This window comes from Nelumbo nucifera, chromosome 2 (assembly GCF_055504915.1).
Source record: "Nelumbo nucifera cultivar China Antique chromosome 2, China Antique-T2T, whole genome shotgun sequence".
Classification (NCBI taxonomy): Eukaryota; Viridiplantae; Streptophyta; class Magnoliopsida; order Proteales; family Nelumbonaceae; genus Nelumbo; species Nelumbo nucifera.
This window is the reverse complement of record NC_142650.1, coordinates 108,205,238-108,226,761: the sequence shown is the minus strand read 5'-3', so window position 1 is coordinate 108,226,761 and position 21,524 is coordinate 108,205,238. Positions and strand designations below refer to the sequence as shown.

Sequence of the window (21,524 nt, the reverse complement as noted above, 5' to 3'; positions counted from 1 at the left end):
ACTACTAGACATCCCCCTCATCGAACATTTACATATTAGAGCACAATGGCAAGGCAGGATTCATGTAGGGTGTAGACAACACCAAATGATTTGGATTAAAGCAGAGCTGAGTTTTGTATATAAATCAATAGTTCCAGATTAAAGCAGAGCTGAATTTTGTATATAAATCAATAGTTGCACGAACAATTAGCAGTTTAGCACAGCATTACATAAAGGCATTCGCATTTATTCAATAATGACAGAGTTTCGTATATAAATCAAGATTGCAATTATATTGATATCATTTTAATTTTTATACAGAATAAGTTACAAGGTGGAATTCTATAGTTAAAGAATGTACATGTTTGAACTTTGAAGCACATGTTCGAGTTTCACATAGAAACGGGATAGAGACAAAGAAAAGAATTAAGAATGAGTCACACGCTAAGCTTAGGGCGGAATTCTGAACCAACAAATGGTTTGGTGAATTCATCTGTACAAGCCATCCGAATCCTTTCAGGGGTTGCCGGATTATCAAGTGGAAACCAGTCATTACATCCAACCTCTCTTCTTGCAGCTATTATTGCGTCTTTTATGGCGAAAAAAACTGATGAAGCAAGAAAGAATGGTGGCTCCCCTACGGCCTTAGATGAGTGTATGGCTTTAACATTTGGAACACCCTGTCCATTAGCATAGAACCCAAAACAGGATAAAGGTCAGCATTTAGTTATTTAATTGCAATATTTTTAAAAGCAATACCAAAAACTCCAGCATAAATACAACCATCGTATTTAAGTATTCGGTACATTTGATATTAAAGTAACTTCCACCAAGCACTAATTTGAAATCAATTCAATTAATGTTACATCTTGGCAAGAATCATGTGAACTTGATGTCTTGATGATCCCAACCATCCCATGTTCCCATTCCATTGAGATATCATTCCAATTTAATTGGAAACTCACCGAGCACTGAATGACAAAACCAGTGCTCTGTTGTGGCAGCAAAACTTTATCAACACGGGATCTAGGAGTCCACCTTAGGATTCAAATGCTCAAGAACTTCACAGACAATGGTAGCAACTGAAATTCCTTTTAGAAAAATTGGTTTGGACTGTATGGGAGCCAAGAGAACAAGAAGTTCGGGTTTTTTGGAAGTGATTTTGATCAGGTCGGAGAAAATCTACTGATTCTTGAAGAATTTCTTCCGAAAGCATTTATTGTAGTCTGCCATTTTTTTTCTTTTTTGTTCATTTGGAGGATAACATGGACAAAAAATGGAAGGCATTTGGTTCGTTTTCTTTTCCTGAATTCATAGATTATTCAATCACCTGATTTGGTTAAATTTCGAAGGTCTAATATTTTCCTAATCATATTTACTGCCCCACCCTCTTTAAGGTCTGTTTCTGAAGGTTGGGTTGCTTTTTTTCTACCTTGACAGTTCCAGATTATGGTTTAAGAGAGGACTCAATTCCCTATAAAGATACCAGAGGCAAAGGAGACAAGGTGGATAAGAAAAGTTAGTGCACTAAATTGTTTGGGGGACACGATAGGGATCATTGTTGGAGGCTTCGTGGACATCTGTACCAGATTTAACTAAAATGTAAAGAACACTACAATCATTAATGGATCAACCACATAAGTTTCCACTACATTTGGTCCCACTCCATCATCTCAAGGTGTTCCTCATAAAGTTTCTTCTTTTTTTTTTTAATCAGCAACACGAAATTTTATTAATAATAGAAGAGTAATACAGATTATAGGTAGCCTCAGCTACCCCAAACAACTTAACAGAAAACATAAAAAGTTTTCTCTTTTCAGCTTTAAAAAGTTGCCCAGAAGAACTGTTCTCTGCTAACCCCTTGGCCCTTGCTTTGCTAGTTGATCTGCCAGACTGTTGACTGACCTTGGGGTCCAATGGAATACTAGCTGCATATCCCTTGCAATTCTCCTCAGCTTTTTGAATCCATTTCTGAAGTACCAGGGAGTCTTTTCAGTCTGGTTCAACCAACTCAGGATTACTTTTGCATCTCCTTCTACTATCAACTTCCTTACCCCCAGTTCCCCAGCTTTTTGTAGTCCATACAACACTGCCTTACTGCCTTTAACTCTGCTGTTGTAGAGTGCCCTTCCCCAATAGGCCCTGAAAACAGGCCTAAAATAGCTCGACTATCTTTCCTTATAACTCCTTTCCAGAGGGACCTGGATTGCCAAAGCTACTGCCATTCTCAGGTGGGTCCCAGGTACTAGAAACCTTCCTTTTTGAAGATGAAGAAGCTGCAATTATGCCCACTCCCTTCTTATATCATCAAACCTTAAATCTAAGAATAATTTTAGTGATTTTACCCAATGAATCACCTTCACCATAATACCTTCTATCAACGATTCTTTAGTTCTCTTTTCCTCAAAGATCCTTAGATTCCTTTCTTCCATAGTGTCCATATCACTGCTGCCCTTGTGCACTTCCATGTTCATTTGGAGGATAACATGGACAATTTTTTGTGATAAAAGAATGGAAGGCATTTGTTCATTTTCTTTTCCCGGATCCAGAGATTATTCAACCACCTGATTTGGTTAAATTTCGAAGGTCCGATATTTTCCTAATCATATTTACCTCGACAGTTCCAGATTATGGTTTAAGAGAACTCAATTCCCTATAAAGATATACCAGAGACAAAGGAGACAAGGTGGATAAGAAAAGTAAATTGTTTGAGGGACACAATAGGGATCATTGTTGGAGGCTTCGTGGACATCTGTACCAGATTTAATTAGAATGTAAAGAACACTACAATCAATAATGGATCAACCACATAATTTTCCACTACATTTGGTCCTACTCCATCATCTCAAGGTGTTCCTCGTAAAGTATTTATACCCAGAGGTTAGAACAGGATAGATACTATTTTGAAGGGGAAGCTGGAAATTCCATGATAGAAAGAGTTCTGACAGGAGAGCTCCACCACATTAGAATTTGCCCACTCAAGTATTTGTGTATCCAGTGTTTTAAAAGTGCAAGGTGCAAAAAAAGTGAAAGGGCCATTTTGCACCCAAGGTGTAAGGCGCAAGGCGAGGCGTGTGCCATTTTGAAGCAAGATGCAAAAAAGCAAAAGATAGTAAAATGTTCAAAAAAGGCAAAAAATTTAAAAAAATGCGAAGTATTAAAAATATTAAATACAACATATAAAACATATTTAAAATGAAAACTTAAAAATATTAAATACAACATTCAAGCATGTAACTTTAAAAGATACTTAAAAGGAAAACTTAAACATTATGAATTCCTAATTCTGCAAGCCACCTTTGTACCAAGCCCCTTTGCTCGCTCACCAAAGCTCCAAAAACTCCATATTTGTTAATGTTGCTCATTCATTCATCAGAATAAAAGATAATTTTAAAAGATACTTAAAGTTATAAAGACTTTTTTCTAGGAATTAAGAATTTAAGATCTTAATATGGACATGTTTGGGCTTGCCTTGAGGAGCCTGGTCGGGGGCCAGAGGGCATAGCCCTTGGCTTATCTTCTAACCATAAGCCAAGGGCTGAAGCATAAGGCTAACTAGGCACACTAGATACACACCTTTTGATAGTACTACACCTAGGGGTGCAAATGAATCAGATCATGATCCAATTTGATCCGAGATCTGATCCTATTTGATCAAATTCGAATCACCCCCCTATCCAATCCGATATATGTTATATATTTATAAATATAAATATATACATATATATATATATATAATACGTATATATATATATGTTATTTATTTATTTATAAATATATTATTTATATTGTATTTTATAAATTTGTTATATTATTTATTTATTTATTTATAAAAAACATGTATATATATGATGAAAATAATTAAAAAAAAACTTATATTTTTTGTTTTTTATTTATTTAAATTGGTATATTTTATTTTCATTTTAATAATTTATTAAATTTTTAAAGAAAACAAGTCGGATCGGATCAGATCTGAAGGTCCAACTTACCGATAGGATTCGAGTTCAAATCGTGGCATATCAGATCTGAACGGATCGGATCCAATATGAACAATGTTGGATCGGATTCGGATAAAACCTGATTCGAATCCGATCCGATCCGTTTGCATCCTACACCTGGGACCTAGGCAAGGTGCATACCCTAAAATGCGCCTCACGTGTGCACCTAGGGAGTGTGATCTGATTCAAACCACATGATCAATATTTTCTCAGCTTTTTTTTTTCTTTTATTTCCCTACTTGTTCTAATGTTTTGGTAGGAAAGAAAAAGAATTATTGGCTGATCATTCTCTTCCATTGCTGAAAATGGTATTGTTTCTATACATAAGAATGTACAGCTGTCAAAATGCCATAATCTCCTTCTCATAAACTAATTTTGCACAGGCCCGTCCTGAGAGGGCCTTGCTGAAGTAGGCAATGGACCTGTTTTCCTGCATTAGCACCACTCCTATACCTCCCCCTGATGCATCACATTCTCGTACAAAGGACTTGCAAAAGTTTGTTAGAGCTAGTTCCAGGGGGTGTACAGCAGTTTTCAGGTTATCAAAGTCTTCTTGGGATTTTATTGACCATGAAAAGGAGTCCTTTAAGAGTTGGGCCAATGGGGCTGCTAACATCCCATAATTTTTAATAAACTGTCTATAGCATCTTGTGAGGCCCAAGAATGCCCTCAAACATTTTGCTGAAGTAGGTTGTGGCCATTGCTGTATGCACTCCAGTTTTGTTGGATCTACCATTACTGTACCATTGATAATTACATGGCCCGAGTAATGGATTTGGGTTTCACCAAACTCACATTTTGAGGCCTTAGCATAGAGATTGTGGTCTCACAAAAGATAGAAAGCAATGGTGAGATGATGAAGACGAAAGCGCTAATCAAGAATATATATTGGGATATCATCAAAAAATACTAAGATGAATTGGCGGAGAAAGGGGTAAAATACCTTGTTCATTAGTGCTTGGAAGGTAGATGGCACATTGGTGAGTCCAAATGGCATCACTAAAAATTCATCCTTACTTGATGGTATCCGGACCTAAGATTCAATTCAGAGAACATTGTTGCTGACCTTAGTTCATCCAAGAGCTCTTCAATGATGGGGATTGGAAAACTTCCCATCATGGTTATTTTGTTGAGTGCTCGACACTTAATGCAAAATTGCCACATGCCATCTTTCTTTTTGACAAGAAGCACTGATGAGGAGAATGGGCTGAACAAATTGTTTTTGGAGCAATTGTTTAACCTGTTTTCCAATTTCTTCTTTCTAGACTTATGGATAACAAGATGCTTTCACATTCACTGATGGTGCTCCTGGAACAATCTGAATATGATGATCATGGAAACAATGTCGTGGTAGCTGTTGTGGCTCTTGAAAAACATCTCCAAAATCGACCAACACTTGCTTGAGTTGGTTCTGACCTTCTGGAAACTGGCCTGGCTGGGCTGATTGTGATGCTGGGCTAGGCTCCATACCCATGTGTAGCAACCAGTGTATAGAAAACTGGACCAGACTGGCTGATCAAACCATTTGAACTGTGACCTGGGGGACCGACCAGTTTGGTTACACCCCACTAACCGGAATTGCTCAGAACTTGGTGAAAACTGGATGACTGGCTGGTTTAACCAGAAAACCGGTGAACTGGCCCTGGTTTCATGAAACCACCCGGGTCCATACAAAAATGTTGTTAACAGGATTTGAACCTAAGACAAACTGGAGGGGTGATGGGGCTTCTGACATAAACTGGAGGAATTGATGTGCCGAAGATGTTTAGGTCTGAGTTTGGGTGGTTGTGGGTTCATGGGTTTCCATAGATGCTTTTAGAGCTCTTAATGTTCTAGGTTCTTCAAAGGGAGTTCCCGTTTTTGACTGCTTGTTCTTGTCCTTTTGGACATCTTATGTTACTCGTTATGATTGTTCTGATAAATTTTAGAAAAAGATTTGAACCCAAGACCTCTTATTTTCAAAGATTACCTAATTACCACTAATCCACCTCTTTACTTATGCTAATTAATCTCTTTATTGTATATATTACATTATTATGCACATATTTTAAAGTAAATGTATATTAAAAGGCTTGAACCCTATCATTTGTTTTAAAAATTAAGAAGCTTACCATCCATCCCCATATTTAAGTATATTAAAAGTTATAAAATATATTAATATAGTATTTATATGATCCATAGTATATAACTATATATATGTATATACCACATCATCATGGTTCGATCCCGGTCGAACCTCTGACCCGTGAACCTCTCCCTTCTCCAGTTCTATGCTTGGTCTGGTTCTCTGAACATTGGTAGCAACACCGGATTCTAATTCTGTGTTTGGCAGTCCCTTAAGAGGGCTACCAAGCCTTCAACCTGTAGAGTGGCTTGTTGTATCCCTTCAATGTGATGCACTCTATCATCCAATGAAAAATCCATTGTCATTCGCTGCCAATAACACGACACTGGACCCAATTGTTTTAACCAATGGACGCCCAGTACAACATCTGCTCCACTGAAATGTAACGGGTGCAAATCGGCATGGACCAAGTAGTCTTGGATTTTATGGGGACTACTGAGCAAACTCTTGTCAAACTTAATGTGGTTACCATCAGCTATACACACATCAATGGTTGGTATATAATGTGGCTGTAGGCCCAATTTATGGGTGAGGCCAATAGGCCTATTGTTATGAAGCTTAAGGTGCTGCCGCCACTAGTATTGAGACTTGGCCCATTATTCTTCTAACTACCCTCATGGTTTGGGGGTTGGGATGTCCATTTAGGACCTGTAATGATATTTCTGGTGTTAGTATCTCGAAGTTCATCGGGTTTTCCCAATCCTTTGGTCCTCCATCATCACCTTCCTCAGTTTCTAGCACATAGTTTTGCTGGGCTTTGCATCGATGACCCAGCCTGAATTTCCCATCGCAATTATAGCAAAGACCACAATCATGACGAGATTGCATTTCGGCCCATGTCAATCATTTGTAGGAAATTAAAGCCTGTATTGAGTTCTGATTCTTGGGCTGGCCCATCTCACCTTTTGGTAGAACTGGTGGGTTTTTCAGTTTTGAATTGGTCCAGGTTCTGGTCGATATTGGATTGGTTCAACTCGAATGGGTTGATCCCAGTTGGTCCTACCTATTCTCCTTGATCTGTTAAGTCTTGCAGTCTTGTAATACCCACACCTGCTGAGACAGGTTGGCTGTAATGCCTTGACCTCTTCTCGGATTTCTTCTTTACATCCTCCAATAAAGCAACCCAACAGTGCCTTTTCCAGCCATACTTGCACTCTGGTTTCCAACTTCTCAAACTCAAGTTGATAATCTCATACCGATCCCACCTGCCGGAGTTTTGACAAGAATTTTCCAAAGTCTTCTAAACTGTCAGTCATAGTTTTCAAGGTGCCAAGGCAAGGCTAGGCGACCAAGGGGCGCCAAGGTGCCTAGGCCTCGCCTAGGCGATGAAATCAGAAAATAGTAAGCCTACGTGTTTCTACCCTTCATGAGCTAGTTACTTGGTTTTATACACTTGAATAAATTAAACCAGCAAATAGTTGTTTTCTGATTTAAAACAGTAGAAAATAAAAAAGAAGGGGACGAATATAAGAGGAAAGGGAGAGAGGAAGAGGAGGAGAAGGAAATGAAGGGTTCGGCAGAAAATTATGTTTCTAGCCTCCACTAAGTTGTATTTATATTGAAAACTACTACAATGACTAATTACCATAATAACCTTACTTAAAACAAATAAAAGAAAGACAAACAAGGCCCAGCCGGCCCAATTATTCTAAATAAAAATAAAATAAACAGCAGGTATAAAATGTGGAGTTGGAACCCCACACACACTAACAGCTTATCAGCTATCTCTACACACCCCCTCAAGTTGGGAGTAGATATTTGTCATACCCAACTTGCATAAATCTGTCACCAACCTGAATTTTGTGACTGCTTTAGTAAAAGGATCAGCTAGCTGCATGTTGGAGGTAACATAGGGAAGACACACTTCTTGAGATGCAACTCGCTCTCAGATAAAATGTCTGTCCACCTCAATATGTTTAGTCCTATCATGTTGTATTGGGTTATGGGCAATGTTAATTGCTCCTTGATTATCACAATACAACATTAGAGGTTTTTCATAGTCAATTCCAAGTTCATCCAGCAAAGATTTCAGCCATAACACTTCTGCAACACCATTGGCCATGGACCTGTATTCAGCTTCATAGCTGGAGCGAGCAACAACATTTTGTTTCTTGCTTCTCCAAGAAACAAGGTTCCCCCCTACAAATGCACAATACCCTGAAGTAGATCTTCTACCATCAATGGATCCAACCCAATCAGCATCTGTATACACCTCTATCTTCATGTGTCCACTGTTCCTGAAAAGTATGCCTCTCCCTGGGCATCTCTTCAAGTAAGCAAGTATCCTTTCCACCGCCAGAAGGTGAGTGGTCCTAGGATAATGCATGTACTAACTGACAACACAGACAACATATGAAATGTCCGGTCATGTTAGGAAGAGATAAAGAAGTCTCCCAACCAACCTTTGATACATAGCCCTGTCCTCGAGAGGTTCTCCACCTGCTACACTTATTTTATGGTTCAATTCAATGGGTGTGTCAGCAAGCTTTACTCCTAACTTTCCAGTTCCTTCCAATAAGTCAAGGACATACTTTCTTTGAGAGATGAAGATGCTATGCTTAGATCGAGCCGCCTCAATTCCCAGGAAGTAGTGTGGTTCTCCCAAGTCCTTTACTTCAAATTCTTCATGATGATTCCGCTTAAGAGCATCTATCTCACTAATATCACTTCCGGTCACCACAATATCATCCACATAGACAACAAGTAAGGTCAAAGAGGAATCTGTTGTTCAGACACAAATAAAGGGAATACAAGTGTACAAGAAAAGGCCACGCCAGCCTTTAAAGAATCTAACTAACAGCCATTAGAACAAACTAACTAACAAACTGGACAAGTGGAGAGGCTGGTATAACAGAATCGTAACAACAATATATAAATAAGGAAAGGAAGCTAGGAAGGGATTATCGATTTGGGGAATACAATCTCTCTCTCTCTCTCTCTCTATTACCTTCTTATCTACTAGGGAAAAGCTTTCTGCTTCGTAACCTAGGGCAATGGTTCTTTCTACACTTCTAACATTTAGATCTATTTTTAGACTAAATATATCTTTCTTGTATATTTCTGAGTGTGCAATTTTTGGGATGGTCCAATTATGCAAAGATTTTTCTATATTATCATAGTTCACTGCTTCCATATTTTTTATAGACATAGACTTAGTTAGGGAGGTGCTACTGCTAGGCTCACCAGAATCTTCTGAGGTACTAGATTCATCATTTCCTTTCACTTTACCAAATACGGTCAGTCAACTTTCACAGCCTTCACTCTCTTGGCCTTCAACGAGACTTCGACCTTGGCTCAAGGGTTCTACCCTCGATAAAACCGACAGGTGTCTAAGCTGTCTGATTGGGGTTCTAGCCCAGTCATATCTCCGAAGAAGCTACAGTCTTTGGGTTCTAGCCAAAGGTTCTAGGTTTCCTACTAGCAACTAGAGGTTCCGACAAGGTATCAGTAGGTGATGGTAAAGTGGGGTGTAGCAAGTAAGGGATGGACTAGAAAGAATGGAGAAGAACAGTTCTGGATTTGAACAAAGGGGTTAGGATCATGGCTCTGATACTAAATGGATGAGAGAGGTAATGAACAATGTGGTGCGAGGGTGATGAACAGTGTGTGGCGTGAGAGGATATGAACAGTGATGAATAGTGTGAAAGGATGATGAACAGATGCCTTAAATCGGCAATCTCTTACAAAAAATAAAGCATAATATGATATGGACGCGTTTATCGGAAGGAAATATCACCACCGGTAGCAACATTGATCTGGGGTTCTCATCCTATCCAATTCGGCAGCAGCAGTATTCTTATCAATTCGGTAGCAGCAATGCTCTTATCTTATCTTATTATTCTTATCTTATTAGTAGATTAGATTATCTTATCTTATTAGTCAGTAGATTAGAAGTAAGGGAGACTTATCTTATCTTATCAGTTCAGTCTTATCTTCTCAGGATAGAGTAGTAGGGAGTCTTCCTAATTAGCAAGGAATCTCCCTAAAATCAGGACTCTTACCTTTTGTAATCTCCTATTTAAGGAGCTGATATTATTCAATAAAGGTATCGAAATTCAGTCAAGAAAAGAGTAAGGAGAGTTGGTGATCTCTTGAACAAATCACCACTAAGGCGCCAAGATAGGTACCTCAAGAAAAGGAAGGGACAAGGGAAAACAGGAGGTTTTCCCCGTGGACCGACCCATGACGAGATCCTATTCCCAGGCCCTTACCATAATAAAATAGTGGTTTTATAGAAAATAAAATATAATAACACAATTTAAAGAGAGCTTGAAATCAGTACCTACAAAGGTAAACACAACACTGATAAATGCCTTGGATCAGCAATCTCTTACAAACACTCAACACTCTTAAAGTGATTCTCACAAAAGAAACTTACAATAAAAGAAACTCAAAAACGCTCGGACTTACAAAGAAGAGTATTGTACAAGACTAGAGGACTCTCCCAATTTTTTGCACACCTTTGAAATGAGAGGAGGTCGGGGAGCCCTTGAGAGACTTCCAATATTCGGTCTTATCTTGGAGGCGTCTATGATTAAGATGCCTTTTGACAGCGCATCTTAATTATTGAGATGCTAATTTGTCTTGATACGGACAAGTGTCAATGCATTTCACTGTTTTAGCTAAGAAGGAATCTTTTCATCTTGTCTGTCGACGCTTTTCACTGTTTTGGCTAGGCAAGAATCTTTACATCAAGTCTTGGCATGGACTAAGAGAACGGATGCTCTCTGTCTCGATGTCTTTAGAGATTCCTTTACTTTTTTCCTTTATCCTTTCAGTCATGCGAAGAGACATCTCTTCAAGCTCTAGAGGGTCTAGGTCCGGAAACTTGTTATGGAGCTTATCCATATACGAGTCGAATATGGATTGAAAGATATCGTCTTCTTCAGCTGAGGGCTTGAGAATGGCCGAAACGTCAAATTTATCCCACCACTTAATTTCTATCTTGCGTTCAATGGTTGGGGACATCCAAGATATGTCCAGATGATAGCTCCATTTCAGAATCCAAGGGAGGCGAAAGGTCTTGAAAAACTCAAACTGCTTTATATGCTCGTATTCCAGATAAGATCTTCCTTTACCAAAAGCCCTATATTTGTCTTAGAGCTCTTGTTGTGGAAAGATATCATCGGAAGCTCCCCAAGAAGTTCACCAAATATATGCCCAGTTAGGGTATGGACCTTGAAAGTCTTCTAAGAACCCGATGAACCAAGAATGTCTGAAGACGGAATTCTGAAATAAGAAGACTTTGTACCAAGCATCTTGATAACCCCAATAGTTAAATATTTTGAGCCTCTTGTCCATGGGTTTGGAGATGAACTTCGGCTTGCTAGCTAGACCCCATGAAGATAGGGATAAAAATTTAACAATTACTAGCTTGGAATAATCTATTTCAGTCTTGTTTGGGTCCCTGAAATAATGCTGAATTCTGGCAAACCCGGTGTGGAGGAGAATTTCTTCATAGTACTTCTAGTCTTTGTTTTGTCCGCAAACTGTGAAATGATGCCCGTCTAGAATGGAAAGGGCAAGATGGTTGAGGGCTCCTTCTGGGTTGACATGGTTGGAGCCGGAGGAGGCTTCTTCTCTTGAGATTGTAGTTACAAATTCTGATGAGTTGAGTAGATACTGGTAGGAGTTGTTCCCTAATTAAGGGAGACATTATTGGGACTGATTAGTCCTTGAGCTTGTTCCAGTCTCATAATTAGACCTGGGAATGGACTTATTTGTCCTTTTTGGGCGCCTTGAATTAGGACTTAAGGGAAGACGGAGTCTTCTGTCAGCCATCTTTAATTAGATAACCTTGTAGAAATTCCTTGGTTAAGAAATCTGGCAAAGCATTATCAGATCCTTTAATATGTTTAATATCGAAATCAAATACTGATAAAATAGCTTGCCATCTAGAGTATTTTATCGGTAGAGGACAATACTAAACATTTCTTTTTCAACCGTAGAGTATTTTTTCTAGGTGTCATTCCAAGCTCCCGAGGCAAACCGGATTATTTCATTCTTCCCATCTCTCCTTTGTTTCAAGATTCCTCCTTATCCTATTTCACTAGCATCAGTTTTTACTATTTTAGGGTACCCTGGATGAGGGATGTTGAGGCAGGAGAGAGTATTTACCCTTTGTTTGATCTTCATAACTATTTGGGTAAATTGTTTAGCCCACTCTAGAGGATTTTTCCTTAATCTTTTTTCCAGCAATTGTTGATCATGGACTATTTCCTTATAGTAGTCTGCTACGTAATTTAGACTACCTAGAAATCTTTGAAGCTGAGTTTTATCTTTAATTTCATTAGGGAATTTATCAACAAATTCTATAACTCTCTGAATAGGTGCTATTGTTCCTTTGGATATGTGGAATCCCAGAAATTTAATTTCAGTTTGAAAGAATTTCATTTTTTTTAGCAGACGCTGCTAACCCGTTTTCTTTTATCACTCTAAAGAATATGTTTATGTGTTTCCAGTGGACTTTAGTGAACTTGTAATGAAGAAGAGAAGATTAATACATCGTCAATATCTACTATTATGAATTGAGTATAGGGTATGAATATTTCATTCATGATTCTCTAGAATTTAGATGGAGTGTTTTTTAGCCCAAAAGGCATTATATTCCATTCGTAATGACCAAAGGGTACTATGAAAGCAGTTTTATACCTATCCTTTTCTTCTATTATAATTTGCCAATAACCTGATTTTAGGTCAAATTTGGAAAATATCTCTGCATCATATAGTCGGTTTATCAAGTCCTGCTTATTAGGAATGGGGTATCTAATCCATCTGAGTGCCTTATTAAGAGGTTTGTAATTTATAACAAGCCTGGGAACCCCTCTTTCTATTTCTGCCACGTTTTCTACATAGAACGCAGGACAGTTCCATGGAGATTTACTTGCTCTAATTAGACCTTTTTTCAATAAATCTTGGATTTCTTTTTAACAAATTTCTAATAGTCTTTTATTCATTTGGATTGGCCTGGCTTTGTGGGGATGTTTGATTCCCTAAAATCTTCTTCATACGGTAGTTTTACCGTATGCTTTTTCCTGTACCAGAATGCGCTGGGTATCTCAGCACAAATTTCCTTGGTCAGCCTTTTCTGAAAATTTTCAATTTCTAATTGCATTTTGGGTTCTTCAAGCTGCTTGATTAGCTGCTTTTCTTTTATTTCATATTGTAGCTCTGCTATAAACTTCACTTTACCTTTTGCTTTCTCTTTGAGAGTATTGATGGTAGAAGTTCTGGGTTTTTGGCAAAACTTATAAGTTACTGGGATTTCACCTATCGTAGTTGTAATTCCTGCATGGTCAATTTGACAGGGAAGGATGGATAATAGGAATGGTGTTCCCAAGATGACCCCTTGTCTTAAGTCTTTTACCATGAGGAAAGTAGACTTTAGACAGGTTCCTCGAGTGCAGATATGACCTACAGGGATCTAATACCTTATCTCTAGCTTTCTTCCATCTACGACATTAACTTGTTGGGTTGTTTTTTCAAAATATCTAGAAGGCACGATTCCTTCTCTAATGCAATTAATGTCTGCGCCTGAGTCTATTAAGGCTATTACAGAGAGTTTAAAATCTTTAATTCTACTGGTGATCTTAGAGTACCATTTTTGGTATCTAACTTCTTCTATAGAGTATATGAATTCTTCATCATTTCCTATAAAGTCTGTACAAACCTGTTTTGAGGATTTATCTAATTGATTTTCCCAAAATTTTTCAGCTTCTAGTTGATCTACCCTTAATTTGAGGGTTTTTAGCTCCTTTTTTAACAAATTAAATTCTTCTCGCAAATCCTGGACTGTAGGAGGTCGAGAGGCCTCTGATTGATTTCTTATCGTCAATCTTTGGTTTTCTTTATTGTGTTTTTCAGCTCGACTTTGTAAGGTTGTTAGCAAATATTTCTTCTTAATTCCTCATTAGGAATTTCGTTGAGTATTTCTAGCAGATATTCTTCATCTAGGGTTAGTACATTGATTTCTTTTTCTGATTCTTCTTCTGAAGTATCTGATTCGCTTTTGCAGGTGCAAATTTCTTTGGTGCAACCTTCTTCAGAAGAGGTGGAAGATTCTCTTATTGAGACTTCGGTCTCACCTTCTTCTTCCAACTCGTTTAGTTTTTTAGTGGTGGTTTTATTTTTAAAACATTGTTAGCATAATGTCATGTTTTTCCACATTTAAAACAGGTTGGGGGTGCTGGCTTCCTGACTTTAGAAAACCTTTTAGGATTCTTATGGGGCTTCTTCTCTTTTTTGTAAAAATTTATTTGCCTTTTCTTTTTCTTGTGAATTATTCGTAGAGCCGGAGGATCCAGAGCCATTCCAAATTGATAACAAAAGTCTCCTCTTTCTCTCTTGGAATTAAGTTTTTCTCTTTTAACTTGTCTTTTTAGTTTCATATCATTGCATACTTCTAATCCCATTTGATTTACTATCTGGATTAAATATCCATAGGAGTAATTGGAATACAAGATTCCACCACCTCCTATTTGCTTGAGGTAGTTTCTAACCTTTTTCACAAACACTGGCGGAAGCCCTGAGATAAATTGTTCTTTCTATAAGTCTTGTCTGGAATTAGTTAGTCTATGTACCTTAGACAGAAATACATCTTTGTACCATCTAAAATCAGAGAGTTTTACATCTAAGATTTATCAATTGCTCTCTTAATCTTTCCCACATATCTGATCAATTTCCTATAAGCTGGGTTAGGATATTCAATATTAGGATCATGACGGCATCCGATACTAGAGATCCTTGAATTAGGATTCTCTCTCCATCTACACCTCTTTTTACAGCATTCAGGATGTAGTCTCTTTCTCCTTCTGTAAGGTAGTTATTCCACCATCCTTTTAGTTGTCCTGTGAAGGACTCAATGATAATAGTGGCTATCACCTTCTCATCATTACCAGCTAACTTACTAGCGCAAGCATACATAGTCATATGTGCGATCATATTGTAAAGAGACTGGGCCGAATGGGCCCTAACAGCCTCTTGTGTGATATCCTTTTTTATCTTTTATTTTATGTTGATGGGCCTCACTTAATGGGCCTGTTATTTATTCTTGTCTTATTTTCTTTATGTAATTGCCAAACTGGCCACCCACTTAAGGGCATACTTGTCATCATTAATTTTTGGAGATTAATAAATAGGGTTAGGGTAGAAGGGTGGATTATTCGACTCCTTCTCTTACCTCTTCTCTTCGACATACACAGCTCTTGCACTATTATTCAGCTCTGATTTGTTCTGTTAATCACTATTTTTAAATCTGATATTAGAGGACTGATTTACATCTTGGTATCAGAGCGGGTTCCGTTCCTCTTTCTTCTTTTTCTTTGTTCCTATACACTCTAAAATCAAGAGTGTATGGAGAGATAGGTTCTCTATAGTATAGAGAATCACTTGCCTAGTTGGTAGAAGGGTTTGGAGAGTTTAGTTCTGGCCAGATTATGCCAAGAAGTGATGTTGTTTTGCTGCTGCCCAAAACCCTAGCCGACTGGAGATTTTCGAGTTACCAGGAAAGGTGAAGCTTGGGTGTGGCGCTCTGTGCTTGGAAGGTGTCTTGTGACTGCTAAAGGAGGGCGGTTCAGGTTTGGAAGAGTTTGGGTTACTCTGGTTGGTGCGGCAGTGTCCTCTCTCCCGCTCATCTGCTGGACGGAGCAAAACCCTAGTTTTTCAAGCACCCAAGTTCTAGTTTGACTTCAAGTAAGTTTACATAGTCAAAATTTTCTGTTCTTTGATTTTCGTTTGATTAATGGAGACATACGGAAGTGAGTTCAAGCAGGTGCCAGCTTCTGGACCTGCTCCAGTAGATTCCGTTTTGATGGGTGTTACCACAATTAAGCTAGATGGGACGAATTATCTTGCTTGGGCACAGTCTATAAAAATCTACGTTTGTAGTAGAGGAAAACTCGGGTATCTCACAGGCAGCAAGGTGAAACCCAAAGAGACAGACCCTGAATTTGAAAGATGGATGCAAGAGAACTATACTGTTACAGGATCGTTAGTCAACTCTATGCAACCTCATATAAGCCAACACTATCTCTAGATGTCTTCGGCTAAGGAGATATGGGATAGTGTAACTGAGACCTATTCACAGAAACTGAATGTAGCCAGAGCATACAAATTGAAAAGTGATGTGAAGAACCTGAGACAGGGGAGAAGAGTGTGGCAATCTACTACTCCATACTAAAGTCCCTATGGCAGGAAATTGATGTTATGGAAACAGTGGTATGGGAGAGTAAAAAGGATGCTAAAATGTACAGAAAGCTGGTGGAGAGAAATAGGGTGTTCGAGTTTCTCATTGGACTCAACCCTGAGTTTGATATTATCAGACAGAATATTTTGGCCAGAGATGAGGTTACTCTATCACAGGCATATGCCATGATAAGTAGTGAGGATAGTAGACGACAGGTTCAGTTGCAGAGTCCACCTACTGAACACCTTGCACATGCGGGAATGAAATCTAAGGGGCCTACTGAAAAAAGGGAGCAGGTGTGTGAATATTGCAAGAAACCACGGCATACCAAGGATACCTGCTAGAAACTTCATCCTGGACTACTCCCTGAGAGGTTTAAGAACAACCCTAAGAAGGGCAGTCAAGTGGGAAAACCCAAGACTGCTAATGCTGCTACAGTACCTGAAAAGGGAAGTAAGGAGAGTGAGGAAAAATCAACCATTGAGCAGTTGGCCACAATGAAATTAGACTTTGAGAAGTATGGGAAGCTCCTAAATCACTTGGAAGCTACAGTTTCTTCAGCCCACTCTTCCAACAGTGCATCCTCTTCATCGGCTTTTGCTCACTCAGGTACATATGCCTCAGCAAATCATGCTTCAGTCTCAAGTAATCATAAAATCCCTTGGATTATAGATTCCGGTGCATCAAACCATATGACCAGCCTATCTAACCTTTTTTGTTCATATCATCTCCTCTCTGGGAAAGAGAAAATATCCCTTGCCGATGGGTCACTTGCTCCTATCTTTGGTAAAGGAGATATAAAGACCTCTCTAGGTCACTTCATCTATCCATTATCAGTAGACTTCTCTTGGATCTAGCTTAATGATTATGCCTTTGTAAAAGTTAAATTGGTTGGAAATGAGTATATTATTACTTGTTGCTTCTAGCTTAGAAAGAGGAGTGACCTGATTGTCTGTTTGTGTCATACTGTTCAGGTTACAGGGGAGGCGGAATATGCTGCTGACTTGCCCTTGCCTCCAAATGGTTTATATGCTGCTTTGGTTTTGAGTAGTAAGCCTCATGCTCGTATACTCTCTATAGATGATTCAGGGACCAAATCTTTACCTGGATTTGAAGGTTTGTTTCTTTCTAAAGATGTACCTGGTGGTAATAATATTGGAGCAGTTATTGATGATGAAGAGCTTTTTGCTTCAGAGTTTGTAACTTGTCTAGGTCAGGTATGGGATTTCCATATAGTAGCTATGTGATTCTTACTGTTGCTTTAGTTATTTCAGTAGAAGCTTTTGTTTGTTTTGTGCAGGTTATAGGGGTGGTTGTGGCCGATACACATGAAACTGCGAAATTAGCTGCAAGGAATGTCCACATCCAGTATGAAGAACACCCTGCAATTTTAACCATAAAGGACGCCCTCAAAGCTAATAGTTTCCATCCTAATTGTGAGAAAAACATAGAAAAAGGGGATGTGGAAGCTTGTTTCCAGTCAGGTTCTTGTTACAATATTATAGAGGGAGATGTTCAAGTAGGAGGTCAGGACCACTTCTACTTTGAGACACAAAGTACTCTGATTTGGACTATGGATGGTGGCAATGAAGTTCATATGATTTCATCAACACAAGTAGGGTAACATCTTCAAAATTCACATGTAGTTGTTCTCATAGTTTTTCCAATGCACAGGATTTGTTTGCATAAATCTTGAGATATCCTGTCAGTGGTTTATTCCTGTTTTATTTTTTACATAGTAAAACAAAATATTTATTAAAAGAAAATAAAAATGGCTAGTACATTTGAGAGAAAGGTGTTAAGGCAACATCTTGATACATCTTGGTTTTATATACACAAAGGTGCAACATTTGAAGTTTAGTGGTCTCCAAACTCTGGTCTATATATCTGACGAAAATCTGGAAGAACGAACGGCCAATCTATAATCAAAGGTGCCAACTAGCCTGCTGGTAAATTCTCTAGCTGGTTGTAGTGGAGACCTGGGATCGAGTCCTGCCTTCACCCAGGTTGGGGGGGTCTAGGGGTTTGGGGGAGGGCTACCCCTATTGTGTAGCCCATTACCAAAAAAAAAAAAGAAAAAGCTCCCAATGAATAACCATTTTACCAATATTAGCCACAATTCTTTCATTTCTACAATATTTCTTTTTTAAACAATTTCCTATCTCTCCTTCCAAATTCCCCAATAAAATGCAAAAGGAAAGCAGCTCCAAAAGATTTTGGATTTCATAATTCATACTGCCTGGGATTTTTGGCCATTTGCAAAAATCTCTTCCAGAGTGATAAGCTGAAAACACCTCAATTTGAAAAGAGATGACTAAAACCTTCATACAAAATCTGACACCTTGCAAGAAAGAAAAAAAATATCTTACATTCTCCTCTTCTTTAAGGCACATATAGCAAATACTGTTCATGCCAATTCCTCTATTCTTTAAATGATTTGCTGTCTCAAAATACTGTCCCTCACAACTATCCAAGCAAAAGCCTCTATCCTTGGAGGGATAAAGTTACCCCACATAGCCATAATACTGTAAGGCTCTATCTAATTTTTAGTAGCATCCAAGGGATTTAACTGTAATCTGCCATTTTTTTTACATTCCTTCCACCAAAGCTCATCTCCTGCTGAACTAGAAACTTTTACCTTCTCTATAACCTGGTCAGCCGCATGAAACCCTTTTCCACTTCCTTATCTAGTAAAGGTTACCTAAACTTTGGACACTATATTGAATGCTCTCCATTCATCTCATAGGATTGATTAATCCAAAATTCCAAATATCATGTGGACCAAGTCTATATAGCCTTGGACAAAGATCATGAAGCTTTCCAACTTCAACCACTCATCTTCTCAAAATCTGATACTTGGTGCACCTCCACTGAAATCCTTGTAAGATTGACACCTCCCTAGGATCCCACTCAAATCTATCTACCTCCCTATATTTACCAAGAATCACCTTTCTTCTCTCCCCTTAATCCAAAGCTCAAACCGTTTTCCTAATAATGCTTTGATGTAAATTCTCACTTAACTCCAAACCTCAACATTTCTTTGGTATACATAACCTTACCATAATTAACCAAATGAAATTTCTTCCCCCCTCTATTCTAAAGAGAAAACTGAATTTATTATGTCCTGAGTCGGTTAAGCAAGCTAAGGCTGTTGTCTGTAACCCTGTTCTAGTTAATGGTTTAACGCGACTTGTATTAAAACAAAGTGTAACCCTGTTCTAACATTTAGATTTGTTTTTAGACTAAATATACCTTTCTTGTATATTTCTGAGGGTGCAATTTTTGGGATGGTCCAGTTAGGCAAAGATTTTTCTATATTGTCTGTTAGACAGTTGTATGCCCTTAGCTCCAATCAGAATGATGTACATTATGACATTTATTGTAAATGAATAAAGTACATATTTGATTTGTGTTCCCGTGGTGTGTTTCTGTGAAATACCCTTAAACTGGACACTTATGAGACTCGTGTTAGTTTAGAATGTTCACAGCCGTTGGATAAGTCTGGGGAGATTTATCCTGACAAGGCTGACACTGGTGTGCTGCCAAATGTTGGGGTCGCCTGTCTCAACCGCCAGGGTGAGACCCAAGGCGCATGCAGTGTAGGACTAATTGAATCTTTGAACCGGACCAGATTTCCAGTATTGCCCTGGACCTTGGAGATTGATGGGCAAAACTGGAAAGTTACACCAGACCCCAAGACTCGATTATGATACTGCACTAGGTGTCGGATTGGGCTATCTTTGATATGCCAATCAGTGAGATCATTAGTGGGGGTCAAAACCTGGGTATGTTGGGACAGTCCGAGAATTCATCTGAGTGGGTGATCATAGTGACAGGATCAGCCCCTTTGTCGGACAAAGGTAATGATCGGGGATGCACTCTCTCTGATGGAAACCAAACTGCCGGCAGTTGATTTCAATCGTTGAAATTTTGTTTTGTAAAATATATTTATATATTAATATATATATATATATATATTACAGTTTCTAAATGTTTGCAAAAGGTTTTAATTCCCGGGATCCATGTGAGCAGAGAGTGCAACACTGTTCCTTACAGCCGAGGGAGAGGTCCTCTCTTGTCGGGCAATGTTTGATCATTATGGGCTGAGAGGTTAAGTGTAAGACCATTGAGGGTAATACCTGATGGGCTAATCTTGCATCTGCCCACAGTCCCTGGGTGTTACAAGGTGGCTTGGCCCAAGGACCACTTAGGGTAAGTGTTGGGCCCATTAGGAGTCCATTTGATGGGCTTTAGGGGGTGCACTGTCCATAACAGTGTATTCGGCCAGGCCTTGTAACTAAGGCTGGGCTGAACCCATGTGGCTGATGTGTAGATCAATGTTTGGGTCCCACACCATACAAGGAAGCCCAACTGGGCAGCAGTTTGGAAGGCTAAGTGAGAACATACCCTTATTGGGCCTAAAGCCCATTTTGAATTGGGCTGATTTGATCAGTTAAATGAGGGGCGAAATCTGAGATTGCATTAGCAGATTTAGAAACCTCCTAATGAGATTACGAGAGGGCTGATCTAATCTGTAGATAAGATAAGGGTTTACCCTTATCACTTAAAGGGAATTCTGATCCAAATATGATTTGGATCAGCAACTCGTAATAGGATTAGGAGCTGATCCCTTTAGGGTTATAAAAGGAGGAAGGGGGCGGCAGCCTTCAGAGATTAACAGAATTTCACATTCTCTTCAGAGCTGAAATCACAGAAGAAAGAATTCAGCACCTCTGCGAAAATTCTTTCTTGCCGCCTCCTTCCTGCCGCCGCCATATCTGCCAGTTCGATCTCCTATTCTTAGTAGGAGTGATCAAGATTGGATCATGATATCAGTTCTTTGTGAAAGGACTGATTGGAAGTTGTGCTCACGTGCCATCCTGCTGATTCTTGCGAAGGATCTGGTTCTTTGGAAGAACACTGTTGATTCTGCTCCATCCTGCACTGCGCCATCTTCAGTGGGAGCAGTTTTTGGTTCCTTGGGCGTGAACACCTCCATTGGGAGATACTGCTTCTCCGTATCAGGTATATCCCTCTCCTACTGTTTTGTTCAGATCTGGTTCGATTCATGGTTCAAGAATGATCCTTGAAAAATATGATTTTTCTAAAATAGGGAATGTGATTCCCAGTGGGAATGGGAGAAATTTTTGAAATTCACCCATTCTATTCCGCAAGATTCGGGTGTCCATACGATGGATCTCTCATCCCTTCATTATCATAGTTTATTGCTTCCGTATTT

The 21,524-nt window shown here is 38.9% G+C and overlaps 1 protein-coding gene across 2 annotated transcripts in view; it reads right to left on the bottom strand.

Moving 5' to 3' along the window:
• Window positions 1-251: 251 nt before the first annotated feature.
• LOC104603426 (xanthine dehydrogenase 1) overlaps window positions 252-21,524 on the bottom strand; it is a 120,931-nt gene continuing 99,658 nt past the window's right edge. For both annotated transcript variants that reach the window (XM_010267446.3, XM_010267447.3), the window contains one exon: window positions 252-659. In XM_010267446.3, the coding sequence (XP_010265748.2) occupies window positions 417-659 (243 nt within the window). In that variant the 3' untranslated portion in view covers window positions 252-416. The remainder of the gene's footprint in view (window positions 660-21,524) is intronic.